This window comes from Acipenser ruthenus, chromosome 1 (assembly GCF_902713425.1).
Source record: "Acipenser ruthenus chromosome 1, fAciRut3.2 maternal haplotype, whole genome shotgun sequence".
Taxonomy (NCBI): Eukaryota; Metazoa; Chordata; class Actinopteri; order Acipenseriformes; family Acipenseridae; genus Acipenser; species Acipenser ruthenus.
Genome location: NC_081189.1, coordinates 90,220,340 through 90,242,144, shown reverse-complemented (window position 1 = coordinate 90,242,144; position 21,805 = coordinate 90,220,340). Strand labels below are relative to the sequence as shown.

The following is a 21,805-nucleotide window of genomic DNA, read 5'->3' as shown; positions in this document are numbered from 1 at the left end:
TCTGAGGAAACTAAATGTGTGCTATGGTTTATGAACAGGGAATTTTGTGACACATATTAACATGTTTTAAGTGTCAACACAGGACCACACATCAGGAAAAACATTATTGTGAATTAAAGAACTGTTGAGGGTATGCATCCAGCACTCCAGATAATGTTTTGGGTCTGAGAGAAACTTATCCTCTAATTTTAATACAGAGAGTAAAATGTATTTTCAGGGGCTAAAATGCAACATTACCTTGAAGTCATGAGTAATCTCGGTAAATACTGTACAATCTTCAATGGTATTGGGGTAGGCATTAAAAAAGACCATTCCATTTTAACTGCAATGTTACTTTGAACTATTGTACAACCATGTGTGTGTTCTGCAAGGTTCTTTATCGGCTCAGCGCATTTATTTCGTAAGCTGGACTGGGGTGTTTATGCTTCAACCTGTGTAGCTTCTAAATTTTCTTATTCTTACTGTGATTGGCTGCAAAGACAACAGGGCTAGCCAGAGATTGGATAATGCTTGTTGGGTTGGTTTTTCTTGTGTACAGTTTCCTAGTAACTGAAGACATTGTATTCTGGGAGATGTAGTTATTTTTTACTGCCTATCAAAGCTATCTGCCTATTTAAGCCAAGTCACAACCTTTGTTCTCTCTCGTGCATTTGCTTTTTTCCCGTATAGAGAGAAAGACAGAGAAAGAGAGAAAGAATATTAAATTAATTATTGTGAACAAAACCTTGCCTGTCTTGACTTCCCTGATTCTAATTTTGACTACTGAACCTGTTTGACTACACGATTCGGCTTTTGACCTTTTTTGTAGGACTTCCTGATTTGGCTTTAACCTAGTTCCAGCACGACTACCCAATTTGATTAACGAAGCAAGACCGGACCTGACACAGAACATGGATTTACCTACCTCATCTTCTTCCGAACCCGAGCACACACAGAACATTTCGATACCTCCAGCACCATCTTGCTCCTTTGTTGTAGTCCCTGACCCAGAGCTTTCCCAGCCACGTCGCTCAAAAAGGAAACACTGTCAGAACCCCAACCCAAGCGACTTTTCTTCAAAGACTGGTCGATATCCAAACTGCTCAAATCCCTTTTGGACAAGGGAACCCATATTCCATCTGCTTCTAGATAGCAGATTCGCTTCAGCAGGAACATCAGCTGCCATTGCAATTTTTTCTGTAACCAGCCCTCCTTCCTCCTCAAGCAGTCTCTGCCCCACCTGCCATAGCAACTAAGCCAGCCCCTGCTTCAACTTCAATTCCAACCATCAACATACCTGAATTCAACCTCGCATCAGCTTCCTCTCAGTCTGCAGCAGCTATTCGCTTGCACACTCTTTCCCCTCAATTAAGCCGTAAAACAATTGAAGGTAAGGATGTCAATCTCGTTGCCATTCTTATTGCATCATCAGAATTCATCGATCACAGAGTTGTTGATTGTGAAGATTTATCAGTCACATTAAAATCCTGTGACCCCCGCCTTCTCAAAAATCTTTCTATTGGTGAGTTTGTACTCGCCTTCTCTGTCTTCCGGGACGTCCTCTGTTCTGCCTATTCTCATCGCCATTCTGAATTGGATCAGTATCTCTATTATATTGTAGAGTTATCTGTCAGATATGAGGGAATCATGTTCTTTCAATATCATGAAGCATTTTCAGCCAAAGCAGCAGCAATTCTCTCTACAGATAACATTATTATTGATTGGTCCCATTGGAATTGCCACCCGGAAAATCTATGGAAAAAAAAGCGTTTAACCCTTTGCGGTCCTATGTCGGACCTGGTTATAGCAATTATTCCTATCCGGTCCATTGTCGGACCCCATTGTCCGACATCATCAAAAAAACGCAAAAAATGGGTTTCTAGACGTTTTTTCTCTGGAAAAAGCCGAGAAAACCATTCAATGGCCGAGTGGGAGCAACAGGAGCCGAGACAAACCGATAAAAAAAAAAAAAAAGGCGTATCTCATGTTACTGTATCAGCGCACAGAGACTATCACAGACATTTGCAGAGCTTTTTTGAGATGTTATAGTAATAAAATAATGACTTTGATCGCATTATTGAGGATTTTGGTGATAAAACGAGTGATCAGGAGATGATTGATCGGTATGTACGACTATTATTATTATTATTATTTATTTCTTAGCATACGTGAAAGCGATAGCGAACGAAAGGGTGGGGCGGGGCTGGAGATGCCTAGTGAGTGCTTTGTTGATATGCAGGGCCTTTTAAACCCGTTTGACTGTGGAAAAAATACTTTTAAACAGCGCGTCTAAAATTAACTGCGCGTGTGAAAATAAATTGGACTGACGCGTCTGACACGCACTTAATAAATGGACTGCAAAGTGTTAATTATCGACCTCTCAGCCCCAAGAGGCAGCTCTACAAGCAGTATCAATGCCCTAATTCCCCAGGAGCAATTATCCTTTCATTACATTACAGTTTTAGATGCCATCAAATTCATAAAAATAGCAGGTCATGATGCCTGGCTCACAAAAGCCGACATATCTGATGCATTCAAAGTTATACCTATTCACCCCTCTCTTCGACAGAATCTGCTGGCAGGATAAATTCTACTTCGCCACTCAACTCACCTTCGGCTGCCAGAGCAGCCCAAAGATTTTCGATTTTCTCTCAGAAGCGCTCTGCTGGATTCTTCTTAACTCATATCGGGTCCCCTTCCTGCTCCATCTCCTCGATGATTTTCTCCTTATATCTCCCCCCTCAGACCCTCCAGCTCTAACAATCTCCAGTCTTCGAACCCTATTTTCTTCTCTAGGAGTCCCTCTTTCAGAAGATAAAACCATTGGTCCAGTTTCCCGACTCGAGTTTCTTGGAATCACTTTAGATACAGTTAAGTTCGAAGCCAGCCTTCCTTCTGATAAAATAGCCCACATTTGTCATCTGATCAATAAATTTCATGCAGCAAAATCAATCTCCAAGAGCAACTTTCTATCTCTCTGGGCCATTTCAACTACGCAATCTGTATTATTCCCCAAGGCAGGACTTTCATTTCTCGCCTTCTCGCCCTTTCCTCAACAGCAAAAAACCTGGACTTCCATGTAAAAATCTCCACAGAAAAGACATCAAAATGTGGTCTACCCTCCTGCAACACTGGATCGGTCTCTTGCTATGCTACAATGACTTAATTTCTGTCCCTCACAATTTATGTCTGTATACCGATGCCTCTTCCCTAGGATTCAGAGGTGTCCAAGGCAATGAATGGTTTTACGACAACTGGCCTCATGAAATTCAAAATCTCTCACCACATCTCAAATCATCAGCTCTCCTTGGAATCTACCTTATAGTCGCAGCAGCTCACCTCTGGGGGCACTCCTGGTCTAGGAAATCAATTTTATTTTTCAATGACAATCAATCTAATGTGCATATCATCAATAAAGGCAGATCCTCCTCCACCCTTATCATGCAACTTCTCCGCCGTCTCCTATGGATTTCAGTTTCTTACAACTTCATAATTCAAGCGTGTCATCTTCCAGGTATTTTCAATAATGCAGCTGATGCTTTATCTCGTTTACAGATCACCAAGTTTTGTAGTCTGGTTCCTTCAGCAGCTCCAATCCCTCTGCAGGTTCCCCAGTTCCATCACCTCATATTCAATTAAATGCATCACTCTCCAATCTACTCTCATCTGCAAGAGAATACATGTCATCAGCCCTCTCTCCATCTACCAGGTCCTCCTACGCTACAGGTTGGTCGTCATTCTCTTCATTCTGCACCCATAACTGAATATCCCCTAACCCATTCAATGAAAATTGGATTGTAGCATTAATCGTCCATGCACGAGACATTCGTCATCTTTCGTCAGCATCCATAAAATCCTACATCTCAGGTATCCAATTTGAATTATCGTAGCTTGTCCACCCCCTCGCCGACACTTCTTTCCATCCCCGCAGTGCGCCTCACACTCAGAGGAGTTTCCAAGAACCTTCCAACATCATCGCCATCCAGACAACCCATATCTACTGACATCTTTTCCAAATTAATTTCAATTTTGCGCTCAGGATGTTTCAACCCATTTGACGACCTGGTGATGGAAGCTATGTGCCTGTCAGCTTTCTTTGGATTTCTAAGAAGTGCAGAATTCACTGTACCATCGCTATCCAGTTTCCCAGCCATAGGTATTCGTTCTTGTGACCTTTCAATAATTCCTGATAATTATTTCATTCTGTTCCTTCACTCATCCAAGACTGACCAGCTTCGTCAAGGACAATTTATTCAATCATCCAAGATATACTCCTATCTCTGCCCGTACGCTTCCTCATCTAGGTTCCTATCTGTCAAAAACCCTTCAGTCCCCTAGATCCCGTTTATTGATTGTTCCCGTAATGTCATTACAAGACACCTTTCTTCTCTTATCTCCAAAGCAGGTCTATCTCCCCAGTTCTATACCCTGCACTCATTCAGGATTGGCGCAGCCTCATCAGCAGCACCAATCAATTGCTAGTATGCCCGGAGTGGGGGCACCCTTCCTGCCAGGACCAGGTTTCCTCCTAACAGAGGGGGTTTTTCCTCTCCACCAAGCACAGGGTTGCACATAGCCCATCTTACTAACCATCTCTCACTTTGTACTTGTTTGTCCTTCTTTCCTGTTTTTTGTGCATTAGCATGTGGTCTTTTGTTTGTCTTCACAGGTGCGGTCCTTGCTGTGAGCCTGTGGTCCATCCTTTTTGGGGGTTAGTGAGTCTCACATCCCCAGCCTCGAGTCAGCCGCAGCTACTCATGCCTTCGTTCAAAGGGGGGTCCTCGCCGCAGCGAGTCAGAGGGGACCACCGACCACACTGTTCTTTCGCAGCTCATGCGTTTTTTCTTGTCTCACCTAGAAACTCTACTGTTTCTCTCTCACTGTACCAGTAAGAGCTGTAGTCATCTACAATCCTTAAATACTAAAAAATAAATACTGACAAACTCTTATCTTTCAGATACCCCTGCAGGCGCACTCCAGTGCCTGGCCTTGGAGGACTTGCCTCACCTCTTTGAGGGCGGCTCCTGGAGACAGGGATTCTCTTTCCTTCCTTCTTTCCAGGTTATGAACCTTTCCATCCTCTGGGGGCTTGACCCAGTCCACGAGGCAGCGCCTCCAAGGATTGTTTTCAGAGGATCCCGGGGGCCCATGGGGCCAACCTCTGCAGTACAAGGTTCATGCTGTATAAAGTCCGGACCACATCCTTTGCCCTGGCTCGTAGGCCACTAACAGTTAAAAAACAAGCACTCCTGGCCTGCAGGCCATCATCATTCCCTCGAGGCTAAGCCTCTAAATATTAACCCATATTCTTCACGCAGCCCCAGCTCCCGCCCGTGAAATAATATATGGATTCAACAACATTTGTTAAAATTAATAGCCTTTTAATACTAAAACATCACAAATTAATCACTGTCAGAGTCAGTATCTACAAGAACTCTTGCCTTTGAATGTTTCCGAGGTGGGGGGTGATTAATGATTTGCACTGTGACACCCTTGTCAATGCGGTTCAAATAGGCTTGTACAAATTGTACCTCCATTATAGACTATATCATTCCTCAAGAAAAAGTATCTTTCTTCTGTATAAAGACTGAAACAGAATTGAGATGCACATTTAACAGTATTTATTACAGAATATATCTGAGGGTTTCTATTCCAAATTCTGAAGTCTTTGATGGACAGCCCAGTTACGCAGAAGTGTGTGCTACACATAGAAGGTATTTCTATCTTTGGTCACACCCCTGTGAACTGCACCTTTAGCTTTCTATCTGTTGAAAATTTGAAAAAACTTTTTTTTTTTTCACAAGAAGTCAGTCAATGACAGCATCCCTTCAATTCGATTATTGACTTGAAGGACTTTTAATTGATTCCAGAGTCCTGTGGTAGAAGACTGGATGTTTCCAAATTATATTTATTTAAGAACACAAGAGAAAAAAAAAATAATTGTACAAAAAAACAAACTTTCTTTCTTTTTTTAGAAAAGAACATGGCGCAAACAAACAAAAAAAACACTATTTACATTCAAATAGAATTCACCTAAAGCAGGTGCTACACTCAGCTCTAACACCGAGGTTATTACTGGGCGCCAAACTATCCCCAGGTCTAAACAAAAGGAAAGCAGTCCCAGACTGAACCAAACTGCCAGTATATATATATATATATATATATATATATATATATATATATATATATCTGTGCAGGCAGGCAAGCCCCTCTCCTAGACTGAACCAACTACATAGGGGGTTATACAAAAATAAACCAAACATTTTATAATCATAACTAAATACAAACATATTCAAAAAATCAAACATAATCATTGAATACCTAAATAAACATTAACAAGCACGTGCATTAAAAACTACAGCTTTAAACAAGCAGAGGGATACTTACTTAAAATCAGCTACCCCGGGGGCTCCCGAGTGGCGCATCCAGTAAAAGCACTCGCTATAGTGCAGGATGCGCTCTATAGCCTGGACGTCACCGGTTCGAGTCCAGGCTATTCCACAGCCGACCGTGGACGGGAGCTTCCAGGGGGCGGCGCTCAATTGGCCGAGCGTCGTCCGGGGGGAGGGAGGGTTAGGTTGGCCAGGGTGTCCTCGGCTCACCGCGCACCAGTGACCCCTGTAGTCTGTCCGGGCGCATGCGGGCTTGCCTGTAAGCTGCCCAGAGCTGCGTTGTCCTCCGACGCTGTAGCTCTGAGGCGGCTGCACGGTGAGTCTGCAGAGTGTAAAGAAGCGGACGGCTGACGGCACACGCTTCGGAGGACAGCGTGTGTTCATCTTCGCCCCTCCCGAGTCAGCGCAGGGGTGGTAGTGGTGAGCTGAGCCTAAAAATAATTGGGCATTTCAAATTGGGGAGAAAATAATAAAAAAAAAAACTAACTGGCAACGACTAAATTTATATAAAAAAAAAAAAAATTAAAAAAAATCAGCTACCCCCTCTTTACATTCTCAATGGTACTGCCCTGACTACAGGAAGTCAGTACCCAGGGAAGTTATTAAAAGATTCCCAAGCCACTGCAATGTTCGATGATCTGTCTCCAATGTAAACTCACGTCCAATCAGATAGTACCGTAGCGAATCAAGGGCCCATTTGATCGCCAGACACTCCTTCTCAACTGTTGAATATAGAGTTTCTCTGGGAAACAATTTGCGGCTAAATGTACACCACTGGCCTCAAGTTTTTCGGCCCCTCTTGCAGCAATACTGCTCCAAGTCCTGTATTGGAAGCATCTGTTTGGACAACAATGGGTTTAGAAAAGTCTGGGCTCTGTAACACAGGTTCTTTCTTTCTTGGAACAAGCCAGGCATTAAACAACTCGAGATCTCTGTTGATCTGCTGTTAGATGGCTCAGGTCTGGGCCATGCGATTGATCATCTGTAGGAAAGTATTGCTCAGTCCGGTCTTCCTCCTCCTCTACAGCTCTAATAAAGAGGTGTTGCTGAGGCTACACCAAACTTCATCTGTTCCTGAGTGTTTCCCTGCATAATAACACCAGCTGCTGGCTGCACTTTCCAACAGGAACACATGACTATATGCCATTCTAGAGAACTGACTTCTGCCGATTTCTACCTCCAAGACAATTATCTATTCAAGGATACCAAGATATTTAGTGAGCAAGTAGTTCGAGTGAAGTTATCGGACAACAAAAACTCCCCATTCCCATTTGTACTGCTTTCCTAGAAAACAGATTACATTACTATTCTACCTGTGAGATGTCTTGCTTATTAAAATATGTATCATACTTTTAAAGAGGAGATGATAATCTATTCAGGGATACCAAGGTATTTAGTAAATAAAGTGTCTGAGTGAGGAAGATGGGCAAGACAATCACCATCCCTAGTCTTGCTTTAAATCACTTGTTGTTGCCATAATTTGTGCCTGTACTGTGTGTGTGTGTATATATATATATATATATATACACACACACACACACACACACACACACACACACACACACACACACACACACACACACACACACCCCTCGTTATATCACCCCTCGCTATACTGCAGATTCGGATATATCGCGGTCCTGGCTCCCCATTTTTACTGTCTAACTGCGTATGCCTTAGCTGCAATATACACAGGCACTTAGAATTACTGTTTGTTTTATTTCGTACCGAACATTACAAACAAAAATATACAAAACAATTAAAACAAAACATTAATATCGCACTCTTATCATAGACACAAGTATTTCACAATAATACAAAGCAAATTAAATGTCTTCCTGCTGAAGCGGTTTTTATTTTAGCCAACAAGGTGTTCACTTGTGGCAGCAATGCACTAGCAAGTCACAAGACAGTGACGTCAGCTCCCTGGCAACAAGCCTCCTATGTCGGGAATAGATTCTTTCAATGCAGCGGGTTTGTGCATTTGAGACAGGCGAGGAAGACTAGTGAAATTAATTGGAGACTGATGTTGATGAGAAGCAATTACCCTCCGCTGTACGAATTAAAACAGTGTGCTGCTTTTTATACAAAAAATGAGAAAAAACAGGTTGCGTAGAGGATTTATACTGGACCCTGACACCCCCGATAAAATGAGGGAGTCATTATACAGTATTTGTTAGCCTATTTTTTTTTTCTATGGGTCTCTTGCTATATCACGGCCCTTGATATATAGCAGATATATAGTGGACCCCGACACCCACGATATATCGAGTGGGTGGTGTATATAGAATGTGTTGGGGTTTGGCAGGGATAGGGTTCATTTCTGTCCCTGCTGTTGTAATGATTTTTTTCTAATTGAGTACCTGTTTAAATAGTTTTTAGTTCAATTAGTGTCACCTGCCTGTAATAAGCAGGCAGATGTTTAAACATACAATGTTTGTTCAGGGCAGTCTCCAGTCTGTGTGAAGAGGGGCTGTCATTGGTGAAGAAACCTGTGTGGTAGTCTAAAAGGTAGTGTGTAAACCTTTTTATTTGTTGTGTTTAAAAACTGTTTTGTGTAATCGGGAAATGGTAATTTTACGGTAAAGTAACATTTTCAGTTGTCTTACTTTCTGTAAATAATAAAAACGGCACCCAAGTGACTAAATACTTCAATTCTGGTATCTGGTTCTGCTTAAAAAGGGGCTACGAACCTTGAAACAAGTATATATATATATATATATATATATATATATATATATATATATATATATATATATATATATACACACCGTATTGCTTCAAATGAACGCCGCCCTTGAATTAAAGCCTCACTCAGATATCAGCTTTTTAATAGACGCCGCCCTCAATAAAAAAGTGTAAAGGTATTTTTTTCTACCCCTGCTCAAAACATAAAAAAAGAAACATGCAACTCTGCCAATGTACATGACACCCCTGAAGAGACTGCAACCTCAATCCAGTATGTAATACAAACGAATGTACGCCCACCTTAGTAAGCAAATGTTATTTTATTGTTCAGTCCCGACAGACAACCTAACATGAACTACTTACAGCACAGCAATCCTTCACGTCCCTTTTTTTTTCCAGTAAAGTTCAGTGCCAACACAGCAGGGGATAAAACAAAGTCTGTTTACCTCATCACCAGCTTGGATGGTGAAAAATTAAACTCAGAGGAACTTAGAGCTTTGCCGGTCACTCTAAGCGCTATCCGAAAGCTGGCTGAAGATATCTTCTTGTAGGGGGTTTAGTTGTTTTGTTTTTTTATTCAATTGTAATTTCTCAGTCCTGTACAATTATAAAAAAAAAAAACTTGCTTACTATCTATGAGAAGATTTAGTTTCGGTTTCTCTTACAGAGAAATTACAGTGAAAGAAAAAAATAAATAAGGTAGGATATGTTTTAGTTTTAACAGAACTATATACAAAATCGATATACAGAGGCAATATTTTTCATGAGTGACGGTATAAATAGGGGTTGAAGCAATGTTATCTGTTCCTTCGTTTTGGTTGTGTCATTTACCTGGAAAGACCCGTACTGTTGATGAAATAAATCATGAGTGTTTGTTTGTACTGTCTATTGTTGAGTGTATTCACTAGACGGCTAACATGTTCCGGAGCTGTCGCCAGAGGCCTGCGCATACCCGGAACAGCACTTCACTTGTACCACTGTAAAACTGTATTGCACCACAATCACTAATTCATGCACTAACCGGACTTGTGTATGTGTTTTGTGTTTAATGTCTAAAGGGACTATTATTTTGGGACCAGCTTGGGGGATTATAAATGTAAGTAATACACGCCGCTGTATTACTTACCATCATTATTATTTCCTGTTTGTTTCGCCGTCAGGCATTGGACAAAAACAACTAATAAAAATAAACCTTTTCACCTGGATTGCAATTGTCTGTTTTTTTCTTTAATCACCTGCACCTGTACACAATTAACCACTTTGCCACAATGCATTATGCACGTGAAGGTGGTTTAACGCTTTCCTAGTTATTATAAAAAGTAAGTTGTGTTTTTTTTTTTTTTTTTTTTTTAAGAAAAAAAAGGATATTGCTTCTCTAGAAAGAATTAGAACCAGAATTATCCCGGGTTTAAAAGGCATGTTGTAAGCAGACAGGCTAAAAGACTTGAATCTATTCAGTCTTGAACAAAGAAGACTACGCGGCGATCTGATTCAAACATTCAAAATCCTAAAAGGTATAGACAATGTCGACCCTGGGGACTTTTTTGACCTGAAAAAAGAAACAAGGACCAGGGGTCACAAATGGAGATTAGATAAAGGGGCATTCAGAACAGAAAATAGGAGGCACTTTTTTACACAAAGAATTGTGAGGGTCTGGAACCAACTCCCTAGTAATGTTGTTGAAGCTGACACCCTGGGATCCTTCAAGAAACTGCTTGATGAGATTCTGGGATCAATAAGCTACTAACAACCAAACGAGCAAGATGGGCTGAATGGCCTCCTCTCCTTTGTAAACTTTCTTATGCTCTTATGTTCTTATAAAACAAAACTCGGGGTAGCCTACAGTTTGACACATAAAAACAGAATTTGATTTATATTTTCCCAGGACATTTGGCAGCTTTAACTTAAAATAAGCATGGCAAGAAAGGTTTGTACTTACTGTTTATAAGCCACTTCTCGCGCACAATTTTTTTTAAAGAACATATTCTGTGGTAGAAAGGTAATCCTTATGCAGCTGTATTTTCTTTATGATGCAGTTGCAATATTACGACCTTGGCCAAACCGAACATGCAAAGCAATTGTTTTGTTTTTACACACTGCAGACAAAAAATACAAAATAAAATAATAATCATTTGGATATAATTTGGGGATCTTGTGCTGTTTACAGTTTGCTTCTATCATGTGTACATCCAAAGTTATTAAACTTTAAAGTTGACAGTTGAGCTTTTATTTGAAATACAAACCAGCGCTTGGCGCTTGTATCATTCAGTAAGTTAAATACTGTAGCCTAAGTGGGGTTTTTTTTAAACACATTATCTTACTCATTTTTCACATTTCCTCATTAAATGTTCCATTATGACTCATTAGTTGGCTAATCTAAAACTGTCATTAAGACTATAAAGAGATATTCAGAGTAAAAACAAGAACACAATTAAATGTCAAAAGAAAATAACACGTTGATGAATTAATCCCTTAGTCTTTCTTCTCACACTGTGGTGATAAATTTGCCCTTGTGTTCTACATTGGATATGAACCGAACAAAACTGACATCATCTTGACTAAAGATATTGTTGGAACACTGAAGCAGGGCAGCAACGTGGTTCTCCGAAAGAAGGGAAAAGAGAAGGAAACTTTTCCAGTGAAAATTATGAAGCTTGGTGGTAAGCGTTTTTTTGTTGTTTTTTTTTTAATTTTATATTTTCTTATTGAATACTGGGAAGCTCTCATTTTTTGTTATGTACTGATGCAATTCATGAATCTATGGTGTACTTTTTATTTTACCAGATGCCAATAAACTCGCTAAATCAAAAGCTTGGAGACTTGGAGAGACAGCAGATTAAAAATGATGTTCAGAAGAAAAGAAAAATGAAGCTTTGTAACAATGAAAAAAGAGGAAGCTTGTCAATAAGCCAAAGGTACGGTGTTATAGGCTACAAATGTTGTATTTATTTATTTATTTATTTATTTATTAATTTATTTATTTAACCAGGAAATTTACCCGTTGAGACCGAGGTCCTGGAACACAGACAAACAAACAACACATTAATACTTGTGTGGTACAACATGTTTAAAAGATACTAAAAACAATAGAATATGTAGGCCTAGGCTAAATCTAGTGCTCAGGTTGTATTGGGCTACTTCAACGCCAGAATAAGTAAACTCAATTTTAAACGTTAAATTCCCTTTCAGGCTTGTGCTATTTGGGAAGTGTGTGCTACTACTTACACTAAAATATTTTATTTTCGTACACAGGCAAATGTCATCGCACAGCTCCCTTCGCCGCAACCGCCTGACCGCATTTATGCAGCAGAGAATCCACATTGTACCTGCTCACTCGGCAAAGAACTCTGGCCTCTATACTCAAAAATGTTGGTATTTCAGTGTTGTGGTAAACATTTTACCGAACAAATTTTTGTATCACTTTGTCGGAAAATCGAAGCGATACTCAAACAAAATCCCCTAAAATAAGGAAATTCGGTGAGCACACATTCATCCTTAAATCCATCAGTTCAATCAGTCAATTTAGGATTCAATCGGTGAAAAGAAAATGTATAATTGACAGGGAGTAACAGGCAGATGATATTCCTCCCAGGGAAAAGCAGACAAAAAAACGTCATCTCAATATCATCATGAACTATGAGGAAACAACAGTTTAAAACATAACTTATGCCGGGTTTTACTAATGGCAGGAACCCGCTGAAAACCAGCTATTTTTCGCATGCGTCAGGCTCTGGGGAAACATTTATTTAAAAAAGAGAAGTTGTGTATTTGTCTTCTAACCATTAATCCTACATAAATACATTTCTAAAATATGCTACTATTCCTGTAATTCCTTATTATTCATTGTGCACCTTTCCCCCATCTCCAATAGTGCAGTGATTCACACAATCTGTAAGTCAGAGGAAGAGTTGTCCAGATGTTGTTTAAAGCGAATCGTCCCCTTTTATGCCGTCTACATCTGCGTTTTATTAAAATGTACTGCACATGTAAGGCAGAATTCTGCTTAAACGCGACCTCTGGAGATGGCGCCCTACAAAACTTCAAACAAACTCTGCATTTATTCATTTGAACTACCCCTGAGTAAAAATTAAGAAAAACAACCAAGATCAAAAGTATTAAGCATCCCGGTAACATCAGTCCCCAGTGAGCAGGCATTCAGTAATGCTGGGCAGATTGTAAGCAAGTACCAGTCTTCGCTTAAATTAAAACAAAAATGTGGACACTATCATGTTCCTTAACACAATTAAAATATAGGCCATGGGCAACACTAGTGTTACTAAACTGCTGTGGACCATGATTACTTTTTTTAAATGAGTTTTTTTCTCTTGATTGGTTGTTACTCTGACTTGTTATGGATTTAAACAACAGTGCAATAATCAAGAAGCACCACAGAACAAATTTGGCTGAAATTCTTGAACTAAGTGGATGGCCAAAGACAATTACGGGTCCAGCAGGTAAGAGAATCGTCCGAGCAGCTAAACAAAATCAAAGATTAACAGCCAAGGATTTAAAGAAAGATTTAGAAGCATCTGACAGGAATCTGACACATTCTTCAACAAAAACTTCTGGTCCAGTGAGACTAAAATATAACTTTTCTTCAAAAATGAACCACAGTATGTTTGGAGAAAAAAAGGGGAACCTTGTACCTACAGTTAAACATGGAGGTGGTTCGATCATGCAGGTGTTTTAGCAGTTTGTGATTTGAAGATGTATCAAAACAGCCTACAAAGTACAATGCTGGTAATCTAATTGGCAGACAGTTTATCTTCCAACATGACAAAGACCCAAAGCATACAGCTAAGTCAGCTCTGGAATTCTTGAAGAAAACGAAGATGCAACCTGGAATGGCCTTCGCAATCATCTGTTACCTTGAATTATTGTATAATAAGCATAGGGTGCCACTGCTTGTGTCTGCTACTCTATATAAAAATGTAAGAATGACACACAGAAGGGAAACTACAGTAAATGTTGCTGTAAATATAACCCTGTAGGCGACAACGTTTGTGCAATCACAACATAAGCACAAAAATGTTTAAAGCTGGCGTCCCAAAATCATTTTTCATATTGTTCTACAATATTTTACCTTGTTGCTTGCTATGTTCGTCCATAGTTTCTGTGCACTCAACTTCATCAGAAGGGTCAGTTTTAATGTGGTTCTAGCAACTGGGATGAAAGCTGCCTGCTTGTCACATTGTCAGTTCTAAAGTTACATTTCTGCCTCTACTGCAGAAATTGAAGGTTACACATGTCATCTACAAGTTCTGTTACAGCCCAGGAAACAAAAAGGATTTTTACTCAATGATTTAACCCGTTTTTCTCTATTATAGAATATGATATATGTTCCTCTCCACAGCAACTCCCCACAACAGCTCAGGGCTGGGTTGCACCAGCTATGTGTAAACTCATTCAGAATGTAAAGTCTCTACTAAGTCCTTAGCTGTTACTAGTTAGTTTATAACTAAGCGCTCTCTTATTTCAGTTGCAGCACACGTACTTAAGAGAATACTTTGTTAGTTTATCACTAAGAGCAGTTCATAGTACGTCAGTGATATCCTCGCTGCTCGGCAGCCAATTAGAAGTGAGGATATTTCAAAGGGCTTGGTCAGTGACACTGAAGAAACACGTATGGACAGGACCTTAAAACTCCCAAAAATAAACATAACCATGGGAATTTTAAGAATGTTTAGTTTTAGAGATTAAAACTGCGAAGGCAAACTTTTTTGTTCGTACTTCACATCTTAAACCTCCACACTTCCCTATCACCTCTGACAGACAAGCTGACAAGACAGCTAATTCAAGAATATTTTGTACTGGGAATCGCCAATATGTCACTACATTTATATGGTATAAAATACTGAAATTTATAACCAAATTTTAGGAAAGTTTATAAATTATTAATATAACTTAAATAAAGTGAATTAATGTTCTGTGTGAGCCATTACAGATAATAAATATGGATATTTAATTATACATTAAAATATAACCCTGGTGAAAAAATCCTATAGGAAATCCTATAGGAAATTTTATAGGAATGCTTTAGAAATTGAAATAATTCCTATCAGATCATATAGGAACTTTACAATTATTCCTATTAAATTGTATAACAAACTTTAGAATCTAATAGGATTTAAAAGGATGTCCTATAATTATCAAGAGGATGTATGCGGTCTCGCAGGATTCACTGACGACAAAAACAATGAAAAAAATCATCTTCAAAGAGAAGCTCAAGCAGCAAAAGTCATGTTGTATTTTGATTCTACGAACAGCTTACACCTCCCTAAAGGTATGCGTAAATCTTTTTTAAATTTAGTTGTTGCCAATTATTTTATTTTTTTTATTTTCTCCCAATTTAGAATGGCCAATTATTTTTTAGGCTCAGCTCACCACTACCACCCTTGCGCTGACTCGGGAAGGCGAAGACGAACACACGCTGTCCTCCGAAGTGTGTGCCGTCAGCCAACCGCTTTTTTTCACACTGTGGACTCACCATGCAGCCACCCAAAAGCTACAGCGTCGGAGGACAACGCAGCTCTCAGGCAGCTTACAGGCAAGCCCGCAGGCGCCCAGCCAGACTGCAGGGGTCGCTGGTGTGCGGTGAGCTGAGGACACCCTTCCCGACCTAACCCTCCCTCCTCCCGGGCGTCGCTCGGCCAATTGTGCGCCGCCCCCTGGGAGCTCCCGTCCACGGTCGGCTGTGGAATAGCCTGGACTCAAACTTGAGACGTCCAGACTATAGAGCGCATCCTGCACTCCACTTGGAGCGCCTTTACCGGATGCGACACTCGGGAGCCCCTGGTATGCGTAAATCTTAAGAAACAACTAGTCTTACGTTATAACTATCATAGCTGGTGCAACCCGTGAAAAGTTAGTAATGTGTAAAATCAACGATAGTAAAGACTTCCGCTTTAACTAAGCTAAGTAAGAACTTCCGCAACGCTGGTGCAACCCAGCCCAGGAGAACTGAAGGAGAACTCTGGGTGTCCTCCAATATCGCTGTGCAGCCAAAAGATGTAAACAAGCCTACAGTCCCTGGAGGACCAAGCCCTGTAGGTGTCCCCGAGTTCACCAACATCTGGTCAGTAGGGGCCGCTGTAGCAGAGTGAGGACAAACAGTCCCCAACAATTTTGCCTCCCTAACCTGCGCAGTGCCAGAACCAATAGCCAAAGCACAGCTCTTAGTTGATTCCCCAACAAAGATCATCAACTTTAAGCAACATCAATACTTAAATTCTTCACAACTACAGTGTATCTGCTCAGGGTTGTCAACCCAATAGCTTGCTAACAAACTGAAGAACTTTCACTGCTTTTTACAACTGTTTGTTCATTATAATGTAATTTAATTTAGATCTGCCATTTAGATCACTAACATTCCCTGAACCATTTTTTTCCCATAATGACACATTAAAAAAAAAAAATCATAATTCATGTTTAATTGCTGCTTATCCTTCGTGCAAGTAATATGAACATTCATATACAGACGTGCTCAAATTTGTTGGTACCCCTCCACAAAAAACGAAGAATGCACAATTTTCTCTGAAATAACTTGAAACTGACAAAAGTAATTGGCATCCACCATTGTTTATTCCATATTTAATAGAAATCAGACTTTGCTTTTGATTTTTTATTCAACATAATATTGTAAATAAGAAAACAAATGATAATGGCATGGACAAAAATGATGGGACCGCTAACCTAATATTTTGTTGCACAACCTTTAGAGGCAATCACTGCAATCAAACATTTTCTGTAGCTCTCAATGAGACTTCTGCACCTGTTAACAGGTAGTTTGGCCCACTCTTCCTGAGCAAACTGCTCCAGCTGTCTCAGGTTTGATGGGTGCCTTCTCCATACTGCAAGTTTCAGCTCTTTCCATAGATGTTCGATAGGATTCAGATCAGGACTCATAGAAGGCCACTTCAGAATAGTCCAGTGTTTTGTTCTCATCCATTCTTGGGTGCTTTTAGCTGTGTGTTTTGGGTCATTATCTTGTTGGAGGACCCATGACCTGCGACTGAGACAGAGCTTTCTGACACTGGGCAGTACGTTTCGCTCCAGAATGCCTTGATAGTCTTTCATTGTGCCCTGCACAGATTTAAGGCACCATGTGCCAGGCGCAGCAAAGCAGCCCCAAAACATAACCGAGCCTCCTCCATGTTTCACTGTAGGTATGGTGTTCTTTTCTTTGAAAGCTTCATTTTTTCGTCTGTGAACATAGAGCTGATGTGACTTGCCAAAAAGCTCCAGTTTTGACATATCTGTCCAAAGGACATTCTCCCCGAAGGATTGTGGCTTGTCAATATGCATTTTAGCAAATTCCAGTCTGGCTTTTTTATGTTTTTCTTTCAAAAGTGGAGTCCTCCTGGGTCTTCTTCCATGGAGCCCACTTTTGCTCAAAAAGCGACGGATGGTGCGATCAGAAACTGACGTACCTTCACCTTGGAGTTCAGCTTGTATCTCTTTGGCAGTTATCCTTGGTTCTTTTTCTACCATTCGCACTATCCTTCTGTTCACTCTGGGGTCGATTTTCCTCTTGCGGCTGCGCCCAGGGAGGTTGGCTACAGTTCCATGGACCTTACACTTCTTAATAATATTTGCAACTGTTGTCACAGGAACATCAAGCTGCTTGGAGATGGTCTTGTAGCCTTTACCTTTACCATGCTTGTCTATTATTTTCTTTCTGATCTCCTCAGACAACTCTCTCCTTTGCTTTCTCTGGTCCATGTTCAGTGTGGTGCGCACAATGATACCAAACAGCACAGTGACTACTTTTCTCCATTTAAATAGGCTGAATGACTGATTACAAGATTGGAGACATGTGTGATACTAATTAAAGAAACGAATTAGTTTGAAATATCACTATAATCCAATTATTTATTATCTTTTCTAAGGGGTACCAACAAATGTGTCCAGGCCATTTTAGAATATCTTTGTAGAATAAACAATAATCCATCTCTTTTCATAGCTTCTTTGCTTTATTCTATGACATACCAAAGGCATGCAAGTATACATGATAAAATAGCTATTAATTTCATCACTTTTCAGGAGGAATGAAGCATTATTTCAATGAGCTGTAAGGGTACCAACAAATATGAGCACGTCTGTATGATATCAAATGAATCTGAGACAGTAAGTTGGGGACAATTGATATGGAATGACCCATCGGTTTTCGTAGTTGTGCTGTAAAAGACTACTTAAAATGTCTGTATTTCCAAATTTCCTTACTGGTAAAAGCCCTCCTTTTACTGTCACTGACAAGCTAAACAACATACAGTACAAGTGATTTCACATTGGCTCAGACACTTGCTTTTCTGGCTTTAGTTTGTTGTTTTCATACAAAAGGTCGGTTAACATAGACACCCATCACAACATTTTATTTCTGTCTTAAAACTATTGTTGGGACAATAAATTGTATATTTGGACAAACACTGCTTGAAATTCCTTTAACATAATGTATAAATGACAAACGTCCTGTTCTTCTGTGCAATAGATACTATTATTATTTTCATTCAACTTATGGGTTAAGGTAACATTTCTTAAATAATATCTATACAATATTACATATACAGTAATTTCTCTCACTAATTCAGAGCTGAAATGAAAAGTGTCATAGGCTGTGCTCTCAATGTCAAGGGCACATTATGATGTGATAGGTACAGTACTATGTATAAGCATGCAGTCTTCTTAAAAACTCTGAAGTGTTTTTCTTTGTCCTGAGCCAATATAAAGTTTACAATTCTGCTGATTCTTTCCATTTGCTTCGCCTCCTTAAAACCTCATTAATTATTTGGCAATTTAAAGTATGGAATACAACCTCTAAATGTGTGTTAGAGTAAAATTTGAAACATAGTTTTTAGTAAAATGTTTGTCTCAGAACATGGATAATTGTTTCCAAAATCAAAAGGAAAGTACCAGAATATGCCAGTGTCTTCTTGTATGTTTTTTCCTGGGTGACTTAAAGAGTGACGATGTCTCTTAGGGTACACAAACACCGTGTGCTAATAGAATGGTGTCCACGTGATGGCGCTAACCACCAATGACACATAAATAATTATATTAAATGTATTGCTAGTTTTAAGTATTTTTCCACTTGTATATACTGCATATTGTTAGTTACTCTTACAAAAACTACTATATCATCAAATGACTAGCTTCTTTTCGCCGTGCTATATTCCAGTGTTTATGTTATTCAGTTTGTGGAAATATGGCATCATACTTTTAAATGATTCAACCATGTTTCTTGAATTATGATAAACCGTAGTTTAAAATTCACACATATGATTATGCACATGATACAATGCTTAAAGGGGGAACATATGTAGGCTATGTCCCCTTAAGTCGTAATAGTATTAAATATAAAAGAATAAAAAATAACGTACCGGTAAATATAAGCATCCATATGACATCTATATACGAACTCAATTGATGTTAACTTGTGAGAGAATGATTTATTGTTCGACGCAATACAAATCAAAATAACAAATAAGTCGCTTCAAACACTTACCTGAAATAGCAGCCAGGGAAAGCGCTGAACTGATCAGAGCAAGTAGCAACTTCATCGTTCCTTCACATAGGCTTGTCTCCAGTTTTACCTGTCGTACTATGTGTTATATCAGGACCTAATCGTCAGTGGAGGTGAGGCTAAAGGGAAATGTCACTGTACATATTTACAGTCAACACTTATAAAATAAATTTAAAACAATGCAAAATGTGATCCCTCTATTGATTTCCCATTGGCTTTCCAGATCTGCCTGTGCTCATGCTGCAATGAGATTCCTCGCTGCCATTGAACAGCTAGGTGCAAATTTTACTCAACCAATCAGAGCGCCGTAATATTGAGCCAGTAAAGGTGAAACGCAGGGAGATTGACAGAGAAGATGAAAACAGAGGCGGCAAAAAAAAAAAAAAAAAAAAAGGATATCGGTATGTTTATATACAGTATCAAAAAGTCTTAAACAAAGAATGATTGCAATACCAAAAAAAATAATAATACAAAAATTAAAAATAAATAAATATAAGTTATATGTATTTATGCATGCGTAGGCGACCCAAAGCTTCAGCTATGGTGCTGTGTATTAATAACATTCTAATTTTTTCTGCATTTGTATAAGCAATAATATTTCATGCACATTTTTTTTGTAATCTACAGTATATCGTTTATAGAAAAGATCATGGAAAGAAGGAGATTTTCCTTCATTTCTAAAGTATTAGTATACAAGTACCTACTGATGATATATAGCTAGTAACATATTCTATCACTTTAAGCATACAGAATTAGAAAGCTTTACAAATCATTAAATTAATGCAATTCGGTAAAACCTTAACACCTACAGTTAAGGTAATGAAATACTGTAATTAAAATGTACCATGTGCCAAAAGTTTGAAAACCATCAAAGAATACAATTCAGTACAACTTGGACACATTACAGAACTTAGGATTCATTAAACTTCAAAAATTCAGTAAAATATTTCTATACTTTGATACTTGCTGTTAAGGCATTGTAATAATGTGCAATTGAAATTAATAAAATAAAAGTTCTTAACTGCTCAATAACATAGACAGGATCTCCAGCCCTTACTGATGAAATAGAAGAAAAATCAAGAACTGTTTTAATTTGCTTAACTGCAGCAATTTAAAAACACAATGCTATATCGAAGGTTTTGGCGGTCTGATTAATTCTGTGGTGCATTTTTTGGCAGCTAAATCTCGTAGCCATTTTAGCAGCTGAAGCTGTGTGCGTAATTCATTATGTGATACAGGTGTGTTCGGTTGATTAGACAGTATGGATGATCAAGATTCTACTATATATATATATATATATATATATATATATATATATATATATATACAGTGGCGACGCATAGGGGGGGCACGCCTGGTCACGTGCCCCCCCAGATTTCTGTCAGGCAGTGGCTTAGCCACTGTGTTAGGATCGTTCACACTGAAACATGTGTAAGAAATTGCAATATTGTTATATTTTTCGCTTCCCATTATAGCGAGGCGGACGTGGCATGGGCGGCGCTGATTTTTCTTTTCGCTCACGGAAAGAACTTTTTATTTACCGCGTTGCTATCAACCAATGAGAATACATAAGCAAGCTGTACTTGCTCAACCCCAAACACAGATGCATGAAACATATAGGCTATGATTACTGTATATGCTATGTAGCCTAGCTACTACACACATAGATGTGGTAGAGGACATCTACTATGTAATGAGTAGCCTATGTATTTACATAGAATGCACTCGCCTCATGACATATCTTATTGCCAGCTGACCTCTCCAGCGGCCAGCTTACTAATAAGATTATCATTTTTCACGGATTGTGCAGCCAGCTTCATCAAGGGACGGTAACCAAGTCCATCCAGGTCTTGGAGATGGAGTGGTAAATGTACAACCTGTTATTAATTGAATAACTAAAGAAATAAATCAGAATGAAAACAGTTCTGGACGCTGCTGAGAGAAAACCGGCAAAACTGTTTCAATTCCTGAGTTCGGTTACCTACTTGTTTTCATTCTGATTATTTGTTTAGGCTACAGCGTGTCCGTCAGCTCAACTAGCGAATGTCAGTGCAGTGTGATACCAAAAAAAATGAGTGGTTGGATTTGCTGTCAATCAACCCAAGTTTTTTGTTGGATCAGCTGTTTGTACATTTTTTTTGTTTTTAAAGGCGCTGTAGTTATACAATGTAGTTATACTTCGTATTTCCTTTTTTGTTTTTAAACGGAAGTGTTCTGAACTGAATCT

At 39.2% G+C, this 21,805-nt stretch overlaps 1 protein-coding gene across 1 annotated transcript in view; it reads right to left on the bottom strand.

The window, feature by feature from the left end:
• Positions 1-19,871, bottom strand: part of LOC117420897 (neuronal acetylcholine receptor subunit non-alpha-3-like) — a 48,909-nt gene extending 29,038 nt beyond the window's left edge. The window contains exon 1 of the mRNA XM_059031991.1: positions 19,561-19,871. Coding sequence (XP_058887974.1) covers positions 19,561-19,615 — 55 coding nt within the window. The 5' untranslated portion in view covers positions 19,616-19,871. The remainder of the gene's footprint in view (positions 1-19,560) is intronic.
• Between the last annotated feature and the right edge of the window lie 1,934 nt (positions 19,872-21,805).